The sequence below is a fragment of the Dermacentor silvarum genome, chromosome 4, assembly GCF_013339745.2.
Source record: "Dermacentor silvarum isolate Dsil-2018 chromosome 4, BIME_Dsil_1.4, whole genome shotgun sequence".
Lineage (NCBI taxonomy): Eukaryota > Metazoa > Arthropoda > Arachnida > Ixodida > Ixodidae > Dermacentor > Dermacentor silvarum.
In genome coordinates this window covers 28,589,303-28,610,949 of record NC_051157.2, presented here as the reverse complement: position 1 = coordinate 28,610,949, position 21,647 = coordinate 28,589,303, and the positions used below count along the sequence as shown (strand labels likewise).

The window sequence follows — 21,647 nt, the reverse complement described above, 5'->3', positions numbered from 1 at the left end:
AAGGAACCCATTTGTCGCCAACTACGGTCAGTGGGTATCACTACAATGCTGTTGTTGACATTGTTGACAACTCCACTTGACAACAGCTCCATTGTTAACAACTCCGCTTGACATCTAAGCAATGCTTCGCATTGTGTAGATGTCAAGTGTCAAGTGATGTCAAAGATGAGGCTGGTTGGATCATTCTTTTTTTCCGCACCTTACGACGTACATACCGCGCGGCACACTACAGAATTTAGTTGAATCTGCTTGGACCCCCCCCCCCCCCCCCCCCCCCTTCTTCCCAAGTTAGCCTATCCGATTTCAAGGGGTTAATACACCTTCTTTTCTTTTTTCTTGAATGCGAAAGCGCAGTGACTATTGTGTGGTTGGCTTTCTAGTGCACAAAGCGAGCGCGACGCTGCCCAGCATTGCGAAATTAGACAGATTGAGCTCTGACGCGGATGCCTATCAAAAATTTCACAGAGCTAGAATGTGTTCTGAAATAGCGGCGTCACATGTTCCCCTTGACATCCGCAGGAAAACAATTATATGGCAGGTCCATTAACCTGGCTGGAATTTGCCAGGTGGCTACGAACTGCGCACCCTTCTCGACAAAGCCGCTCTTCGGCCCCCCACTTTCCAGCGACAATCCGAAGGAGTCATGTCGGCGACTGCTGTGCTGCTGCTGCTCATCGTGTTGCTGCTGGCGGTGCTATTCATGTGAGCAGTTGTAACCAGAAATGGCTGCAATTTAATAACTGGTTGCGTTTTGCGTCCTAGAGCCACAGTTCGGCTATGAGGGGTAGTCACTTGACGTGATTCTACTACTCTTACCTCATAATGATGCTCATAATGTAATCATATTGTACTTAGTACAATGCGATTAGATAATGTAACATGGTTTAGATGAGGCCTGAAGAACTCGCGCTCCAAAACCTTAGTGTCACGTCTCGTATCAACGGGACGAATTCCCGGCATCGCGTTACACCGAACCCATGACCTCGATGACGCCGTCACTTACCACGGGAGAGTGAAAGCGGGACATATTTATAGCACTTATAAATGGATAATGAGGTTGCTTTGAGTTGATCATTCTTTGCTACTAGGCTTCGCAGAGAGATCGTTGCTGGTAATTAGAAAGGGAACTTAACGTGCGCTCAATGAATTTTAAAACAAATAAATTAAGGTACTTGCGCTGCGAAGCAAAAAAAAAAAAAAAGAATGCTGTATAGAAATGTTGCACTGGTGCAATATATGATATGAAATTGTATCAAAGTGACCCGAAAGACGAGTCGAAACAAGTGTTTGCGCAGCAACAGTCCTTTTACTCCCGCATCAAAACTGACACGGTAATTTAGCCACGGCACGAGATCTTAAACGCGCTCTCATATTCCATGAAACGAGCCTGACAGATTTCGTGACGGCCGACAGCAGTCCAAAAAGTGTCACCGCAAAAATGTCAAACCCTGCTGCGTTTTTGCGTACATGTTATCTTCGTGGTCTGATAATAATAATAAAAAAAAAGCAGCTCGAAGCACATGTCGGAATTTACGTGACGAGAAGCATTAGTTACATGGTCAATTACCTGCAACACAACTAAACTCAACGTGCACAGTTGTTTTTTGTCAACAGTGAATTTACCGATAGTGTTGCGTCTGTACGCTCAGCCAGTTGGCTGTCCGGTCAATATCGCCGGGTGTACTTGCGTATTATATATATATATATATATATATATATATATATATATATATATATATATATATATATATATAAACGTCATAGGAGCTGCGGTTGGAAACGTCAAGCCAGCCTCATAGTACCGCTAGTGAGCGCCCCCCCTCTGCTCTGCAAAATGAAACAATAATTCCCTACATAAATCTTGCCGTAAAAGTAATATGCCGGCTCACGTAAAATACGATCGACCCATTTGCCTGGTCGCTCTTGTATAGAACTTGTATAACAGAACGCAGGGTAGCATGTTATATGCATATATACGCCGTAGATGTTGTTATATGCAACAGTTTCAATGTGACAGCGTAGCCGGAATGACAACGGCACCTGTTGAGCTGGTGGACAAGGTCAAACTATCAGTATACATGGGCTTTTGGTCCCCAGATGTATCATTCAATAATATCAGCGTCATTTGTTTTAAATGTCGCAGTTTCGCCAGAAAGGCGAATCATTTATTGCAATAGCAAATTATTAGGCAGCTATACGCAGTAAGGCTATATTGCCACGACCTTGACACAACTGACAGCCACTCGGTGGAATTTGGTGCAACATGCTACGCATGTTGCGTTGCTCCCCGAAGAAAACAACGACGAAGGTGCCAGGACAGCTTCATAAAAGATATTTTGTACTAGTATGTATACTTTTTATATATTTATTGTCCACTCAATTGTCTTAGTATTTATTCGCTTAATATATTTACCAAAATTACGCATTTGCTAAATTTATTCACTTAGCACATACAGGGTGTTTCAGCGAATGCTTTCAAAAGTTCTTAAAGGTTGCCTTTGGCAGATAGCACAATTGTAGTTCATGAGCTGGCCGACTCGAAGAGCTGGACATTACTTGCACAAGAAATTGAACTGCACAATCGAATAATTAGCAAAAATTCACTAAGTAAGTTTTTAACTAATTACTTGATGGCCCATATTGCAATTTACGAATTGTAGCCGTGGGGTTCGCAAAGCGGATCCACTTGGAACGAATTCTAGGGATGACACCAGTTCTGAGATAATAATTCCCGAACTTTGCGGAGAAATGCATTGGCGTTCCAGTTAGTTTCTTAACAAAACGTCGCTTTCATTGCAGCACAAAATTAACTGGAACGCCAATGCATTTCTCCTCAAAGTTCGGGAATTATTATCTCGAAACTAGTGTCATCCTGAGAATTAATTCTAAGTGGATCCGCCTTGCGAATTCCACGGCTGCAATTTGTAAATTGCAATATGGGCCATCAGGTAATTAGTTAAAATTTATTTAGTAATTTTTTGCTAATTAGTCGAATATGCATTTCGATTTTTTGTGCAAGTAATTTCCACCTCTTCGACTAGACCAGTTCATTAACTAGAATTGGGCTATCTGCCACAGGCAAGCTTTAATAAATTTTGAAAGTGTTCGCTGAAACACCCTGTATATAAAATCTGCCCGACTCTTGGCCGATCCCCGTGCGTGGGCATGTGCCAAGGATGATAAGGTCATCATCATCATCATAAAGGATCTATAGCGTCGACCGAAGTTATTTGTAGTTTTGTCTGTGACAAACTGGTGGACGTGCTGGGCACGCGTCTATGTACCCTGACCCCCAGGAACTGGAAGCGGACAACCTACTCAAACGCCGGCGGCTTTAAAGACTGCCTCCGGAATACGGCCTGCAAGATCTTCAGAGGATGTCGACCGCAAGCCAGACACAGGAGACAGCCTCCTGCGTCGCTGGTTCTCCACACGCCACGCTGGCCGCGGCCGTTCCACTACAGGGATTGCGATTTCAGCCAACCGTAACATCCCTCACAGATATCGTCCGCGAAGAAGTCCGCCAGGCGGCACAGCCATTTGTACAAACCAGGCCTGAAGCCGCCCCCATACTGACTTATGCACAAGCACTCAGGCTACCTGCGCAGCCCGTGAACCACCGTAACCCACATTCTTCTGAAGAACCGCTGTGCCACTTCCAGGACCAAGCTTCACATATACAAGCATATACGAGTCCACGAGCCCCCGAATCAATAAGCGAAAGTCAGACGTGTGGCGCACACCTGACTATCAGCTACTCTGCTTCCACTGTGGCGAAGCGGGCCACTTGTACCGTGCCTGCTATTACCGAAGTATAGGACTTAAGGGCTACAAACCCGGCGCTCGTCGCCCACGTAAGGGAGAGCGCCAGAGAGAAATCCAGCAATATCTGGCCAGTCGACGTTCGTCGCCGTACGCGCAGTTCCCACCGTTTGAACAGTCCCTGCGAACGACCCGATCTCCGTCTCCGCAGAGGCGTCAGTCACGATCACCACCTCGTCGACGATCAGCGTCACCTAGCCGCTACTCTACGTTCTCCGCTTCCGTGGGCAACCGGCCCGTGAGCCCAAGTCGGGGAAACTAAGAACAGCGACCTCCGGGCGTGGGGCCGCTGTCCAACGAACTTAGAAAGATCCTCCTCGAAACCCCGACGACGACGATGACGATGACGACAACGACGACTGCGTACCTTTGGCACCTTCCTTCTAAAAGCGTGAGCATGCTTCAGCCGACATACTCGTTTGTATAGATAACCACCCGGTAACCGCTCTTGTCGATACTGGTGCCGATTATTCTGTTATGAGTGGACAAATGGCTACTGCACTTCGCAAGGTGACGACACCGTGGCCAGGACCTACTCGTAAGCTCCGTACAGCGGGCGGTCATGTGCTGACGCTAATCGGAAAATGCACGGCGAGGGTACAAATTCGTGAGGCCACATTTGTCAGTTCATTTATTATACTGTCAGAGTGCTCTAGGCTAGTCATACTCGGCATGGACTTTCTTCTGGAGTACGGGGCAATCATAAACCTTCGCGAGTTGCTTGTCACTTTTTCCAGCGAACACGCAACTCATTAGGACGACTATCAGCCACAGTCCACGGTGTTACGCGTTTCGGGTGACTGCACTAATTTACCACCACGGAGTACTACGTTGATCTATCACCTGTCACCTATCATCACCTATCTATCACGTTGAACTATCACCCACAGTCCACGGTGTTACGCGTTTCGGGTGACTGCGCTACTTTACCACCACGGAGGAATAAGGATTATAAACAGGGATAAGGTGCCTCAAAAAGGCTGGCCAACGTTTCGATAGGAGGACCTATCTTCGCCTTTGACGAAGATAGGTCCTCCTATCGAAACATTGGCCAGCCTTTCTGAGGCACCTTATCCCTGTTTATAATCCTTATTCCTCGTGTGCTACTCCATTAGTCAGCCATCTTTTTTGATTTTGGATTACCACCACGGAGTACTACGTTGATCTGTCACCTATCACCTATCATCACCTATCTATCACGTTGAACTATCACCCACAGTCCACGGTGTTACGCGTTTCGGGTGGCTGCGCTACTTTACCACCACAGAATACTACGTTGATCACCGTAGAAACAGACGATGATCCTCCCCTTCTCGGAATCACTTAAGGGAATCTGTCAGTATTGTTGGCTCGACAGGTTTGCGTAGCCCGCGGCATCTTGCAGCTGTTGTCACGGACTGCTCAGATTTTAGTGACCAATTTCAGTCGTGAATACCAGCACTTCGCCCCACGAGCTGCCATCGCCTATTTGGAGCCAGTCAGTGACTCTCCTGCTTGTTTAACTGTAGGACACAATGGTGGAGATTCTAACTGTGATGTACCGGCCAACAGCAAAATTGATGTGAATTCGAAATTATCAGGTGAACAACAAGCTAGCATTCGAAGCCCTTTACAGTTTTCTTGCGGACTGTTTCGTTTCAACATCGAAGGTCAACCAAACGCCTATTACGAAACACAGAATTATTACAAATCCCAATGAAAGACTCGTGCTCCAACGTGCCTACCGTGTTTCTCGTAAAGAGCAAGACGCCATCAGAAATCAAGTCCAACAAATGCTTACCGACGACATCATACAGCCCTCCACCAGTCCATGGGCGTCACCTGTGGTACTGGTGAAAAAGAAACATGGTACAATGCGTTTTTGCGTTGACTATTGCAAGCCTAACAACGTTACGAAGAAGGACGTTTATCCCTTTCCCCGCATCGACGATTCTTTGGACCGCCTTCGACATGCCCGATACTTCTCATCGATGGACCTTCGCAGCGGCTACTGGCAAATAGAGGTTGATGACCGTTACCGTGAGAAAACCGCATTTATTATGCCTGACGGACTCTACGAATTCAAGGTCCTTTCTTTCGGATTGTGCTCTGCGCCTGCTATTTTTCAGCGCATGATGGACACGGTTCTATCAGCTCTCAAGTGGCAGTCCTGCCTTGTCTATTTGAATGATGTCGTTGTGTTTTCAGAAACATTCGAGCAGCATCTCCAGCGCTTACAAGCAGTCCTTGACGCAATTCGTACTGCTGGCCTGTGTCTAAAGCGTGAAAGATGCCATTTCGTGTATGACGAACATAAATTTTTAGGCCATGTCGTCCGCTACGAAAGCATTCGACCAGACGCCGACAATACCATTGCTGTTACTTTGTTTCAACACCTTCGAACAAACCCGAACTCCGTCTTTTTCTAAGGCTTTGCGCATATTATGGACGCTTAGTGGCTAACTTTTCAATGAGAGCCGAACCTTTCCAAAGGTTAACAAAGGATAATGTTCCATTTGTCCGGGAGCAGGACCAACAAGAGGCCTTCTGTGAACTCCAGAAACGTCTGCAAACACCTCCAGCTCTAGGACACTTTTACGAAGACAGTGACACCGAGTTGCACACGGATGCCAAAAACGTTTATTGGTCTTGGTGCCGTCCTCGTACAGTGGCGCGTCACTGCGTACGCAAGCCGCACTTTGTCTCCAGCTGAAAGGAACTATTCCACTATGGAGAAGGAATGCTTGGCTGTTGTGTGGGCAATTGCTAAGTACCGACCATAATTGTACGGCCGATCGTTTCGAGTTGTGACAGATCACCATTCATTGTGCTGACTCGCCAATCTGAAGGATCCATCTGGCCGTCTTGCACGCTGGAGTCTTCGCTTGCAGGAATACGATATGACGGCAGTGTTCAAGTCCGGGCGTAAACACACCGACGCCGACTGCCTGTCGCGTGCTCCACTTCAACCATCGCCATTCGACGTTGATGAAGAGGACGCATTTCTTTCCATTATCACAGTATCAGACATCAGCAAGCAACAGCGCGATGATTCAGAACTCCGGCCTCTCATCGACTACCTTGGGAACCGTCTACCAGAGCCGCCTCGTATGTTCGTCCGTAAGTTATCATCGTTTTTTTTTCTCCGCGATGGCGTCCTCTACAAATTGGGTTTTCACTCGACCTCAACCGCCTGCCTCCTTGTAGTGCCATCCGCACTAAGTGCCGACATCCTGCGGGCCTCTCACGACGAGCCATCTTCGGGCCACTTGGGATTCGCACGGACGTTTTCACGCATACACCAAAAGTACGTCTGGCCTAATCTTCGCCGTGACGTAAAGCAAAATGTGAAGACATGCCGCGACTGCCAGAGACGCAAGACACCACCCGTGCGTCCCGCTGGACTTCTCCATCACGTTGATCCTCCGCGAATCCCTTTTCAGCAAGTTGGCATAGATTTACTTGGACCATTCCCGACGTCGAGGGTTGGTAACCATTGGATTGCTGTTGCCACAGACTACACGTTACATTGAAACCCGAGCTCTCCCACGAGGCACTGCTAATGATATTGCGACCTTCTTTGTACATGGCATCGTACACCGCCACGGTGCTCCAACAGTGGTTATAACCGACCGTGGCAGAGAATTTACAGCGCAGCTCACAGCAGATATCATGCATCTCAGTGGTACAGTTCACCACAAAGCCACTGCTGGTAAGCAGTGGCTTTGTGGTGACTAATGGGCTCACAGAAAGGCTAAACAAAACGATCGCTGATGTGATTTCCATGTATGTTGACGTCGACCACAAAAACTGGGACGACGTTCTCCCATACGTTACGTTTGCATATAATACTGCCGTTCAGGAAACTACCGGCTTCACCCCTTTGCACTTGGTGCATGGCCGGGAAGCTGTGACAACGTTGGACGCAGTGTTTTTACCCACACACTGTTCTCATGTTGTCACTGATGCTGCCGAATTCGCTCGATGCCCCCGAAGAAGCGCGCCAGCTCGCACGAATGCGTATCCGCTACCAACAACACAACGACGCCGACCGATACAATCTTCGTCACCGAGACGTCACTTATCAACCCGGTGACAAAGTATGGGTGTGGACACCGATCCGCCAACGTGGTCGGTCGGAGAAACTTTTGCGCCGCTACTTTGGACCTTATAGGATCGTTCAACGACCACAGCAATATTGGACTACGGCAAGGTGAGATTTTTTGTATCACATTCTTCGACGCAATCAGGCTTACGGCACGGGACCAAGACTTATGACGCAGTTAGCGAAAGACAGCTCGGCCGTCCTGGCGCTGTTAATATGAGGTAATGAATCATGCTGGGAGATGGTTCCGACGCTTCTTAGGGTATTACTGTAACTTATTTCGGTACTTTTGAGGCACACTGGCCGCACAGGGCGCTTTGACGTAGTTAGCGAGAACCAACTCGGCCATGGTGCGTAGTGTAGTGCATCTTACTAGAAGTTTGTGCTGCTTTCTATGACGCCAGACATTACTGAAAAGTAATTTCGTAACTTTTTGGGGTACTACTTTTGAGGCACGCTGGCCGCACAGGACACTGTGACGCACTTAGCGATAAGCAGCTCGGCCGTGGTGACAAAGGTAGTTTGGCGTGTAAAGAATCTTAGTGGGACAAGTTTGTGACTTTTCTTGTGGTCTCTCAACAACATATACCTTCATTCGGTACTCACGCTTGAAGAAAACGCGATGAACGATTGTCAAGAGTGCGCGAGTGTGTGGATGGCGCCGGCAGAACGCGCAAAAGATAACGCCGAGGAACATACCAGAAAGTTGCAATTCGAAAATTCTGTCTTCTAAAGAACTGAAAACAGGCTTTGCACCCACGCATTTGTCTTGAGTGCGAGTAGAAGGCATTCTGCGAGCGCCGAGCATTGTCCGGCTGGGAGCCTCTGTTGCATCCATCTGTGTACGTAGCACACCATCGCGGCGCCTGAGGCCAAGTTTTGGAAACGCGAAGTCGCCCGTGTATTTGTGCTAATAAAGTGCAGGAAATAATGTCCGGGAGTGGGGGAATGCTTGGAAAAAGTTGTTTTCATATTTTATGCTATTGTTTGTGATGAGTCGGATATTTTCTACGCCATGTATGTAAAAGCGAATCGCTTTTGTTTGTAATGCCGCGTATTCACCGCTTTCGCATGTTTCGCCTCTATTTCGCCTCGCAAGTTTCGCAGTATTCCTGTGTCTAAATACCAAAATGACACATGCTTGTAATTTACTTTTTTTTTCAGCTGATACCGTCAGGTGGAGCTTCGTCCGGGAACTACTGCTTACCTGGGGCTACAACGTTGGATGAATGCACAAAACGGCTGGACCGAATATTTATATAGAGCAAAATAAACATTTCCTCATTTGACAAGGCGTCATGCGTCTACTTTGTGAAATTGCACGTGGCACGCATTCGATGGGGCTTGTTAAGATCGTTCGCAATAATTCTTGTCAAATAATAAAACGGTTCCGCACGAATACCACACGCGGTAGAGCAATAAAAATATAAAGAAAGCTGATCGGCGCAGCCGGCGTAACGCGTGCCAGCTAGCGCTCAAAACGCGCGCGTCCAAAACCGAAACCGGAAGTGTGGTTCAGGTACTCATAACGGCCGCTTGGCGCGCTGCAGTCAATTCAGCCGATGGGCTCTATGGGAATGTCCGCTCTTGTTGAATTCCTTTCTCTATGAATACAATTCGAACCAGCAACGTGCGACGCGTCCGCAGCGAACGCCAAGAGCTCGCCCCGAGAGACGCACCGCCCGTGTTGCCGGCTGCCGCCGATACCTAGGAACGACTTCAAGATCATTCTGCGCCCCAAATCAAATGCAGTTTAAGTCCAGCTCAAATCCTGCTCAAGTCCAGCGCTTAATGAAGCTCCAATTTTGCTCAAATCCTGCGCTTGTGTAGTTCAAATCCAGCGCTACTGCAGCTCTACTAACGTGAAACCTAGGGAAGTGCGAAGTAGTGATGCGCTGGTGTAGGGTGGTGGCGCCCTCTCTTACACTGCGCTGGTACCACTCTAACGTTTTGGAACCAATTTTAACGCGTTTATGCTAATTAATACTCTTAATGCTTGATTATTCCTTTCTTTTAATTTATTCTGAATCATGTTAGTTTATTGAACCGGTTTTGATCAATTCTGCACTTGTTTTGGCCCTGTTTTGAGCACTTGTTTGTGAGCGTGATCACGACAGATCACACGCGACGGACGCCGCCGACATCCTGGGCCCCTAAAGTGCTGCGCACTTAAAACCGTTCAGTGTAGGCAATGTTATTTGTTTTGAAAGCGAACAAAGATGACTTCCTGTAAGAGCGAGGATAAGAGCGTTTGATTGGGCTGTTCAGACAACGCTGCGGGTCACCGCCCGATGCTTGCGTCGGCGGTTACGCAAGTTTGACGTCAGGAGATTGGAATAAAAACATATTGTAATAGTTTTACTTTATAGGGCCCCTGCTCTTGACAGAAATGTGCCGACGTGCATTTATCTACTTACCCAGACATTTTTCTAGGAAAGCAAATATGTTTTGATGCCGGATGAAACGCGACAGGTTACAATCAAAGCATAGAAATTGTGTTGCAGGAGATTGTTCTAGGGTGTGGTTTGGCAATGACACTACCTTACAGACCTGCCACATGTGTATTCGAATTGTTTTAACAGCAGAGCTGTTGTAGGTCGAGGCTGCGCCGTCCGTCCGTCCGCCGGCGTCATACATGTCACGTGACCAGTAGAGGATGAGAGCTGCGCCGGGGAGGGCAGGTCACGTGACCAGCAGAGGAGGAGAGGCGCGCTGAGGGAGGAGGTGGCCAATGAGAGGGCGCGCTCTGGGGGAGGAGGCGACCAATGAGAGGCCGCGCTGGGCGCGAGGAGGAGAGGCGATGGGTATAAGAGAAGGTGTTTCTGTACGGCGTGCCCTTACGGATAACGCGGAACGCACAGAGCTTCTGCAGACGCTGTCGGCGTTTCCCCGCGTTCGTGACGAACGCATGCGGTGTCCGTGACTGCAGCCGATGCCTCTGGCGGTGGCTCGGCAGGTTTCGACCAAAGAACTGGACACTTGTTGAGTAGCGTCGGAAGCCGCTGCCTCTTCTCGCCTCCGCAACGTTTCAATATAAGTTCATGTTGTAGATCTGTGTTAACTTGTGTTTATGCAATTGCATCACATGTAACACATGTAACATTCGTAACACTCGGTGTAACTAACACAGCTTTGCTGTTCAACCATCTTCACGCAGCGGAAGGGAGGTATAATTGTTTTTCCAGACCGGGCAGATAGGTTGCGTCGCTTATGGCTTGTTCATTATTTCGGTCTTCGTGCAGCAGCGATAATTCATTCCGAGTACATTTGACGGCACTAACATTGCTGTGCTGTTTAATGGTTCTCTTAAGCGAGCACTAATTAAGGGCCAGTAACCCCAGTTTCATGATGAAGGAACTATGCTTTTCCCTGCAGGTGCGTCTATGTGTAGACGTGAGTCCATGCAACAGCTGAATGATTGCTTCTGCACAAAGTAGTGTACCGCACCTAGAAACAATGAGGATATTTGCTGATACGACCCTGTACCAGCCATAAGCGATTCAGATAATTCAGCCACCGTACAGCATTTACGAAAGATGCTGCAATCTCTGTGTTTGGTATTTACACAAGATGCTGCAATCTCTGGGTTTGGGTTGGGGGGGGGGGGGGGGCACGGGGGGCTCTGTAAGTGGATGTCGAAAGTTGATGACGTCTGCGGCTTGAGTGCTTGATGACAAAGGTGGCCACGCACTTTTTGTAGCGTGAGCTATACTGGACGAGGTTGAGCAGTTTCGCGTGGATCCTGGAGAGCCATGCTGCGCATGCGCGAGGAGCAGTGACGTTACACGCGCACAGCTAGCGCACCTGGCGTTTGCCCGGCGTTTGCGCTGGGTGTTTGCCAGTGTGGTATAGCCACGGAGAAGGAGAGTGAAATTGCTGCTCAGCGGCGCAGAAGAGCGGAGAAGCTTAACTCATCGGATCCCGAAGAAGTTGCCTGGCTATTAGTGGTTGAGCGTAGGAAGAACGAACAGAAGAAGGCCAAACGTGCTGCGGAGACACCGGGGCAAAGGGAGGAACGTCAAGCAAAGCGGCGTCGCCAGGAGGCTTAGCGACGTGCCCGACCATCTCAGCAGCAGCAACAACAAGACGCCGTCGATGACGTCAGGCTCGCCGGTGAAACTTAGCGAAAGCTCCAGTGCGACTCGGACCTTCGAGACGGACTTCGTAAACAATCCATTTGAATATGTGTGCGACGTGTGTGAAAGACTGTGGCATATGAAAGACTTGACGCCGGTAAGTAGTGCCGTGCGTGAAACGTTGAGTTTAGCGGCGCCGCCTGAGTGGGGTGAAACCGTGGCGCGGGTTTGTACAACGTGCAAAAACTTTCTCGTTAAGCAGAAGATTCCACTCTCTAGCGTTACGAATGGGTATGGTTACCCGCCCATGCCACCAGGTCTACCGGTTCTGAACAATGTGGCCGAACGTTTACTTTCGCCACGGATTCCCTTCGTTCAGATCCGTCGTCTAATGAACTGGAGAAATGGTCACATAATGCGTATACCGTGTGTGTGTCATTGAAGAAGCAGTAAGCATGAGAATCAAACTAATCCTAGACAACCAGGAAAGCTAAGAATAACCAGCTGAACGTTCGCATATCCGAGCTAAGCCACTGCTAATTTTTTAAAGCTGCATGCATTTTTTTTCCTTTGTCTAGATGGCGGTGGCGGCACTTCTCATACTTCAAGCGTCTCGGAATTCCTGGCCCCAAGCCCAACCTGATATGGGGCAACCTTATGGAATATCACTCTACGGTCAGAGCTTCAAGATAAATGTTCAAATAATTGTTGCTGTTTAATGTGCGACAGCTTTCATTATACAATGCACTGTTAAATCAAAGTGCAACAGAATTTTTGGATTCCGCCAGCATCGAAATACTACCGCCATCATGCTATCACTTTAGAAAGTAATGACAGAAACCATCACGGGCTCGAAATGACAGAGATCATGCTTACGCCTTCCATTGCGCCTAACGGCTAAAAATGTCAGGTCATAAGCCTTCACCATGCCTCTTACAGTAGGTACCATAATGCTTAAAGCACTACGAAATCTTAATTCTAACCTTGGAAGTGCAATGTTTCGGTAAGTTAAAAGCTCCACATTGACGAGGCCACTTATGGGCTGAAGCACGCACACAAGCACGCAGGTGGTGTCACACACATAAATTATGGATGCCCCGTAGGCTTAATTCACTTGCTGCTAAAGAACATTCACGTTGCTCGCGTTTATCACATGAACCACAACTTCTGCTCATTCAGAAGTCGAGCCACACCGTGCACATTGTTGGAGAATACCTTCAAGTGAACATTTTCCTTTTTGCAGGATCTCTACAAAGCTGTCGGAGGGTGGATTGAAAAATATGGCGACATGTTTGGGTGAGCTTTCACTCAGCAAAATATGCCTACTCTGCATTACACAAAAGTACAAAAAACGTAAACAAGCTAGAGGCGAATATTTAATGTGAATTTGTGGAATTAGTAAAACTATCAGAAATAGGTCAAACCAAGAAAACCTTAGCAGAATAAAAGTCGCAGTTTCGCCTGAAAGGCGAAGCATCAATTGCGCTAGCAAATGTACTAGTAGAGAGCGTTCGCTCTCCGCGGTGCGCCGCGCGTCCCTTGCGCGCTTTCACTCGCACATACAGCATACGGCGTGTGGCGACGATTTTATCGCCGTGGGACTTTATACGGAACCTCACGGCGACGGCAGAAATGCGCTTGGATTGTCCACATAATTGGTTCCGCAATAAAAAAAATTTGGACAGAACTCAGCACCCCTCAGTCTTTAGCATATTTAGATTGTGACGTCCCGACAGCTGCGCGCTCGTGCGACCTTGCACACACTCATTCACCAGTGATGTTTCTATACCTGGAACCCGTTTTGCGATTTCGTGCACTGTGACGCGATCACGTACGCTGCAAATTCATCGAGTGTTCCCGTTAGATACTTGCAAACAGACGAACTCCGTCTATAATGCCATAAAGAAATGCGGGGTCGATGATGGGCTAGAACCTCTGTCATCCAGCACAGCAGCCCCATGCTCTTTTCTCCTGCCAAAGCCGCTCTTCGAAATTTCCAACACGTGCGTCAGCAGCCAGTTTCTTGCATTCTTCTCTCATGGCAGATAGTGCTTTGAGACGCGTTGTTAGACTGCACAGCTTAAGGGTCCGGCTACTAGTTTTGATGAGAGGATACCTACAAAGTGGGTCCAGTCCTCCTCTAACTGTATCGCAATAAAAGAAGTATGTAACTCCGTAGGCACACACGGGCTCTACACGTAACCTGGACCGACGAAGTTGTTATCAGCCAATCAAACAAACGCAGCCGTCAAATTTTTGACGAGGACGTAGCGCTTAGCGTATCTACAACGTCAGTGGTTCGAATATCGCTGCAAGGGAAATCTGAATTTACCTGGTTCCCGAGTGTACGTGGCGACGTGCACATGTGTAGAACCTCGGTAATCCGATAAAAAGTCTCCTCGTACAGAAATATCCGGCTGCATGATTTTATTGCATATACAGGGTGTTTCAGTTAACTTGGGCCAAACTTAAAAAATATGCAAATGCTACGTAGCTGGACAGAACCCAGGTAATGTTGTTTGCCGTCACTTGGATATACTCAGATTATTTTTTGCATCCAACCTAATTTGATAATTAGTCCTAATTAATAAATTAACCTCTTAATTATTATAATGAGATGAAAATTGTCAATGAGAAAATTGTAGAAAAACACGAAAAACTCCCAATTCAGCTGTCTGCAGTTCAATACGTGCGACAAAAAGTGTTTTTCCGACCGTGAAAGATGTCCGCGAATACACGCAATATTGCCGCGCGACTGGCCGCTCGAGGCACTTCGCATGTATTCGCGGGCTTCTTTCAGGTTCGGAAAAACACTTTCATGTAGCACGTATTGAACTGCAGACAGCTTTAGCGGGAGCTTTGCATGTTGCACTACAATTTTCTCATTGACACTTTTCATCTAATTATAATATTTGAGAAGTTGATTAATTAGTTAATACTAATTATCAAATTAGGTTGGATGCAAAAAATAATCTGAGTATATCCAAGTGACGGCAAACAACATTACCTGGGTTCTGTCCAGCTACGTAGCATTTGCATATTTCTTAAGTTTGGCCCAAGTTAAGTGAAACACCCTGTATAGGGATCAAACTGTGAAAAGATCGATCGTAATAGAAATGCAAGCTTGCTGCTAACGTGACGTTCGTGTTTCCGCAGATTCTACAATGGGGATGTGCCGTTCGTCGTAACACAGGACTTGGAATTGATTGAGCAGGTGTATGTGCGAAAATTTCCGAACTTCATGAATCGAGGTGTAAGTACCACGTGTATGAAATAGTCTATTGTGCTCGCACAGATGGCTATAATCCATTTTTCCTCCACCTTGTTTTTTAAACGAGGCGCAGCAAAGGAAAAATAAAGGCAGATCTCACGCTTAAGTTGGAAGCGGTGTTAAGCGAAGCTTTCTTTAACGTATGCACATACTTGAGAACAAAGGTTGTGCAAACGCAAAGCTAATGACGAAAATGTTTGTACAAAATGATGCAGATTGAATGTCATTTTACGCGCGTCTCAGTAGCCGACTACTTCAATTTCCTGTTGCCGACTTTTGCACTTCTTGCCTCTGATCTTACTTGCCTGTTCGGGTACAAACCCACTGGGGCATACCGGTTCTGGGCCATTAGCCAAGAATGGCCACATACCGGATGGCACATGCCCAGTTACATGTACTCCGTACCGACAGCACCGGCCAACTAGGGGGAAGGGGCAGAGAAAGCGTCGCTTCAAAACGAATATAATGAGTGGTAATTTACCAATGAGTGAGTATACCTACCGAAGGCAAAAACAAAACAAGAAGAAGAAATATTCTGCGAGATAGCAGAAAGGTTTGTAGAGACCACTAATGTTCATTAAATTTTGCTTCAGGAAGTTCCACAAGTGCAAGAACATCGTCCGTCTCGCTCAGTTTGACGTACATCATACCAGAAGCCACTACGTAGCTTTAACTGACATCTAACATAAGGCGGGCGCATTAAAAAGATAGAACTAAAAGTAGGGCTCCGAGTTTGGTTTCGTATGCAACATTCATTTTTATTTGTTTCTCGTATCCTCTGAGTGTCTCGCTAGTGTTTACCAAGCTATTATTTCACTTGTAGCTAACCATGATGACGGACCAGATGCACCCGTACCTCGGCAAGTCAATCATTCACGTGAACGCTCCCATGTGGAAGAGCATTCGAAACTCTGTCTCCTATGGTTTCAGCGCCGCGAAACTGAAACAGGTATGGAAATATTCAGTTTTGAATCAGCTTTGAACACCGTGAAGCAATACGCTTTTAATGCTAACATATTACAGTGAAGCTTATCACAGACGCCACCAAAACTAGCCAAAGTACCTTTACCAACATGCAAAGCCCCAGAATTTATCCTTTTTTAAACTTTTTAAGCTATGCCTGTGAACCTGGAGACGGTGAGGAGCTTGCTTCAGCTGATTTGTTAGGATCCATATGGAAAACGGCGCAAAATGAAGAAATGGGCAAGTAAGCAGAAGACACAAGCGGCTGCGTGCTTGTGCCGTATGCGCATTCGTTCGTGTATCTTGCAATGAATTTTAATCTGAAGAGGATATTTACTGAGCTGTCATAATATTTCTGGATAACATAGATAACTCCTTTTCTGCTCGGCTCAAGAATTGATTTATCTCTCTTCTTTTCTCTCGTCTCAGCATGAATTGCAGAAGAAACGCGTATTAATTAAGTCATGCTGTATCGTTCTCGCCTGACAGATGATGCCATTTTTCGAAGAAGAAGTCAACTTCCTATTGAAATCTCTGGAAACGAAGGCCGACACGGGGGAAGAGGTACTAATGTATCGCAAGTACGAGCAGCTGTCCATGGACTTCGTGGCCCGAGGTGCCTTCGGCATTGACGAGCGTTTCCAGGAAAATCCCGACCACCCACTCTTCGACATGGCGAGGACGGCTTGCTGCAAGCTCATGACCGGTCCTTTCCACATGATCGCACGTGAGGGAACACTAACTTTCGCCCTAAAGGGTATACGCTTGCAATATCGTTAGTAGTTTGACAGCAAGCGGATTGCACCAGCCTTAATATATACTCTGTTACACTGTACGTTTTTTAAAAAAAAAGCCATAAAATAGATAACAGCTACTACTAGAGAAGAGAGGCTCACCACTGCATAAGTAATAATTGTGTATTCATGGCACATTGCGCGACCAGGCATAATTCTGGTTGTGTCCAACTGGAATTTTCCTATGGTGCATTGCTATTACATGTGCCTCTTGTGGGTGAGGATGGAGGAGGTTGGTAGCGTTCGTTCACTCAGCTATTCCCGCTAGGTCCAGCTGGTGGTGCTTAGTGGAAGACGCTATGAGAAACGCCGTGTAGTTGAAGTTTCCGGATTCAGTTTGAAATCCTGTGGCTCTGAAAGGTGGAGCCAAAGATGGGTACGCGAACGTTACGGCATTTCTCCTCCATCAGAATGCGGACGTCGCAACCGGGAATAGAACTCTGGAACTCATGCTCGGCACCAGAGTTCCATAGCTATAGTGAGCCACGGGTGATCGATTTCGGCCTCAAGCGCAATATCAAACGTCGCACTGCACCTTGTAGCTCACTTGCGATTTAGTGCAATGTTATTGTGACACAGAATGCTCCAGACGCGTGTTAGTGATGACGAATGGTTCCGGCCAGCAGCATCAGCCGTAAAAACGTGTTTTGTTTTCTGTAGTAAGCGTGGCCACCTGAGCCATTCGAGTTATTGGCAAAAATGCCGTATTTACTCCTGTAAGGACCACCCTCGTATGAGGCCCGATTCCCCATTTTAGATGTGAAAACTTGGGAAAAGAATATTTCATGAAGCTTCACGCGCATACTCCCGCAATACGCTATACGAGATGGTACTAGTCCGTCTCCGAAAAAATCAGTCGGCGACTGTAAACGTGTTCATAGTCGGCCGCGAGTGGTTGCATTCATTTGCATACCAGATTGAGCGCCGTTCGAAGCTTCAATGTGTAGCCATAGACCTGCTTCTTGTAGGGCCGGACCTGGTAAAAATAATTAAAAATATGCCCATGTTACATGAGTAAATACGGTATGTTCTAGTTCACGTCTGCGTCTGCTCGCATAACATCGCAACAACAGCGCACTGTCAAAGGATATGCCACCGCTTGGTATGGAACACGGTCGACGTCATCAAACATTGCACTATGCCTGAGTACGAAAATAGGATTGTAAATACTATCGTTGCATAAAAAAAGAAAAACAAAAAGCTTTGCAGACTCATAATACGGCTGTGAGATTCCGCCACTTACAGCATTAGTTCGTTTCCGGCCGCCTCTGAATCCCGGATGTGCTAGCAATAAAAATGTAGCGGAGATCGGGTTCGATGCACTGGTTATTTTCGCGTTGACGTAAAAATTCACGCATCTACAGGTTGAAAGTTATCAGAGGATGGGCGACAGGTCCACGCTAATCGAGGCCTTGGTATACATAAAGCGCCGGAAGGAGACACACATTAACCATCGTCTTCTTGAAGACTGCAATAACGCAGAACTGTAGCTTTGAGTGCCGAGAAAAAGCGGTTTTATAATCGGTACATTACATAATGCGTTGAACTGTGTTGCTGGGAAATCTTCGTTTTTTTATCATTTGTATAAACCTAGTCCACAACTCCTTTTTACTCAATTTACCCCAGAAAACATGCAATAACAATAACATACCTGTGCAGAAAAAGCAAAAAATAAAAATAAATGAAAGTTCATGCATGACAACCTAGTTTTCTTGATTCGAGCCGTTGGCTTCGAGAAATGTAGATGCACTTTTCCCATTCTTTCCTTATAGAAAGCACCACAAGCCTGGGACCAGTCATCAAACTAGTTTGCTGGCTTTCCCTCGCAATCGGAGACTTCGTGTTCGACATGGTGACAGCACACACTGCAAAAGTAATCGAGATGAGAAAGAAGGATCCATCGGTAAGCAACAAAATTGTCCTCGCCAGCGGCAGGGATACGTTACGACGCTAGCAGATGGCTTGGGCTGTAAGCTCGTATGAAAATAGCCTTGTCAGGGTTGCAGTGCTCTTATTAGAGTGAGATTTGCATGAAAACTAAGTTTTATATTTTAACGGTGAATCAGGGAAGAGCGTTGCTTCCAAATAATGCATAACAGCCTAGCCTATAAGTTCTTATTCAATTTGCCTCAGTAAACATGGAAACGTGATGAATTGCTTCTAGAATTCAATGTCCTTTCATGTGTGTGTATCGCCGTAAGGTTCCACAGCGGCTGCATTTTAAATAAGATACAAGAAAAGTTTTAATTTCTATCGGACTGATTGACCATGAGGTGTTTTTGTTTTTGTAAAGGTGGACGGCGATATATCGAGAACAGTGACCCTTTGCAAATTGCATTTTATTGCGCATGACAAAGTGAGAGATATGTACGTATATGCAGGCACGTGTTTCAGTATTTCTTCTTTTGTACAGCATTGCCATTCACCACTACGCAGGGATAAACGGATTTCGTAACATCTAAGCAAGCAATACATTCTTGTAAGGTTGTAAATTGCAAAAGGCTACGCTTGCTTTAAGTGATCGTCCAAATTTATTCTTTCTAAGACCAGCGCCAGCGTGTCTGTGGAGGAAAACAAATTATTTAGTAGGAGCTTGTGCCAAAGAAGAAACGCCGTACGCTTAATTCCAAGATACTACAGTCCATAGTAAATAAAAAGAAAAAATCTCGGTGTGTTTATACGCGGTGTACTTGTACAGTGTATCTGAACGCGACGACAATGAGATTTTTAAAACAAGTGCCAATTGTTTCTTGGTCTATTTCCTCTTTTTGCTTGACGGGCTATAAATGGTATAGGCTCTTCTCGTACAAGAACAATCACCCATATTGACATTTGTAGAGTCGGCTACATACGTGTCTTCTCGCCAAACACTTGTAGCTTTTCTAAGAGGGCTAAGACGAGCTATTTACCAAAAAATCTCTGGTTTCAAAGCACCTAACTAGAAAGCCGCGGAACAAGCTGTGTGTGCACGGGACCGCGTTTGGGCAGAAAGGCGGATAGTTACAAAAACTGAAAAAAAAAATATCGATATATTTTGGTACCGAGAGTTCGAGTATGTGCAAAATAGACCCCGAGGCAGCAGAATAGCGCATTACCAGCCGCTACTTTCACTAACAATTTCCCTTTATAACCTTTATAGAATCCCAATTCTGCGTCTTGGCTTACCACTGGCTAAGCGAACGCCTTGGGGCGCCAGTACCTGTTTGCACCACGTGCGCTTTCGTAGGACCGAGTACCGAATGTAACCTTCAAAAGGATTGCAGCATTCTGTTAAATATATTGTGCGGAGGATATACTTGCTTATGTCGTGCACGAGAAAGCTTAAGCGCATATCTGCGGCTTATTTCATTTACTTGCTGATGGCGTTTTATGGCACAAAAATCACGCTTTTTATAAGGTTATGAGACAGAGGTGATTAAACTAGGCTGACAGCATCCGCGGACGAGGTCCTTGTTGTTACATGTAGTTGGTTATCGTCTGATTAGAAGAAGTTAATGTAGGCTAATTAGGCGCTGGTTATTTGTAAGATTCACACTGTTTCACAGTTAATTCTGAAGCAGAGCAAAAAGAGAAAAAAAAAGTTATTTGCAGAATATATTTCGAAATTGTTCGGAGGCAATACGAAATGAAAGAATTATGCTTAACGAATGAAATGCGAACAGCACAGAGCCCGTGGTTTTTCGCGAAGATGCATCACCAACGAACGTAGTTTGTGACAAAATACAGTTGGTCTTCACCCTGTCTTCACACTATCCCTTTTCGCTAGGCTGCGCGAGAATAACGGGCTCCGGTGTTCGCGTTTTGCTTGTCCAGTACGGTATACTATATGACACATACCGACCATATTATTGCATTAAGCAGTTACGAGCTAGGTATCGGGATAACATTACAACATCACGGTTACTTCTAAAATCCCACTCGGATCCTTGGAAACGAAAATAAAGCCTAGGTTGAATTCGCTTCCTGCACGGGCACAGAGGGAGAATAGTTTATTAGTGGCGTTCAAGTGAAAACTAATGTTGAGCGTTGCTTATGTAAACATTCCTTCAGTTGTATGACTGCGGTTGTAACTAGGTCACGTGAACTGGCATACATTGCTATAAAACATTTTGCGCAGTCATTGCTCTTTTCGCGCTCATACAACTCACACAAGTTCACGATGTTGGAACGTTTAAGTATGACTCATAAAACCTCGAATCTCTGCTATACGATGTGAGAATTAACATTGCTGGCACACCGAAAAGGACGATGGAAAGCTTTTCTAGACGCTGCAGCAGTATCTCGCAATATAATTCCTTTGTTCTAGACCATCCGACGTTTTTCATGGCCACTGGGCGCACCCTCCAGCGTACGGTAGCGGAAAAGTAAAACTATCAGCCCTGTATGGAAGTTATCAAATTCCACCATCGTCGCGTTGCCCGTTGTTGTGCAAGCTACCTGTCTGGCTGTCCAACGAATGGCGAAAGCCTACTTGTGCTTACACACTTGGCACGGTGTAATGAACGAGATGAAGGGGAACCGAGGGGCCCGATTTTCGTTACTCACAACCACACAAAGCAAACAGATAATGAAGCCGAGGCACGGTATAGAAGTGTATAAGACATTCTTTCGTAATCGAAAGGCTTGCGCGCAGACCT

The 21,647-nt window shown here is 46.4% G+C and overlaps 1 protein-coding gene across 1 annotated transcript in view; it reads left to right on the top strand.

Moving 5' to 3' along the window:
• The first annotated feature begins 527 nt into the window (after window positions 1-527).
• LOC119449676 (cytochrome P450 3A14-like) overlaps window positions 528-21,647 on the top strand; it is a 35,639-nt gene continuing 14,519 nt past the window's right edge. Inside the window, exons 1-7 of the mRNA XM_037712898.2 lie at window positions 528-702; window positions 12,561-12,657; window positions 13,226-13,278; window positions 15,139-15,235; window positions 16,077-16,202; window positions 16,706-16,943; window positions 18,783-18,913. Of these exons, the coding sequence (XP_037568826.1) occupies window positions 644-702; window positions 12,561-12,657; window positions 13,226-13,278; window positions 15,139-15,235; window positions 16,077-16,202; window positions 16,706-16,943; window positions 18,783-18,913 (801 nt within the window). The 5' untranslated portion in view covers window positions 528-643. The remainder of the gene's footprint in view (window positions 703-12,560; window positions 12,658-13,225; window positions 13,279-15,138; window positions 15,236-16,076; window positions 16,203-16,705; window positions 16,944-18,782; window positions 18,914-21,647) is intronic.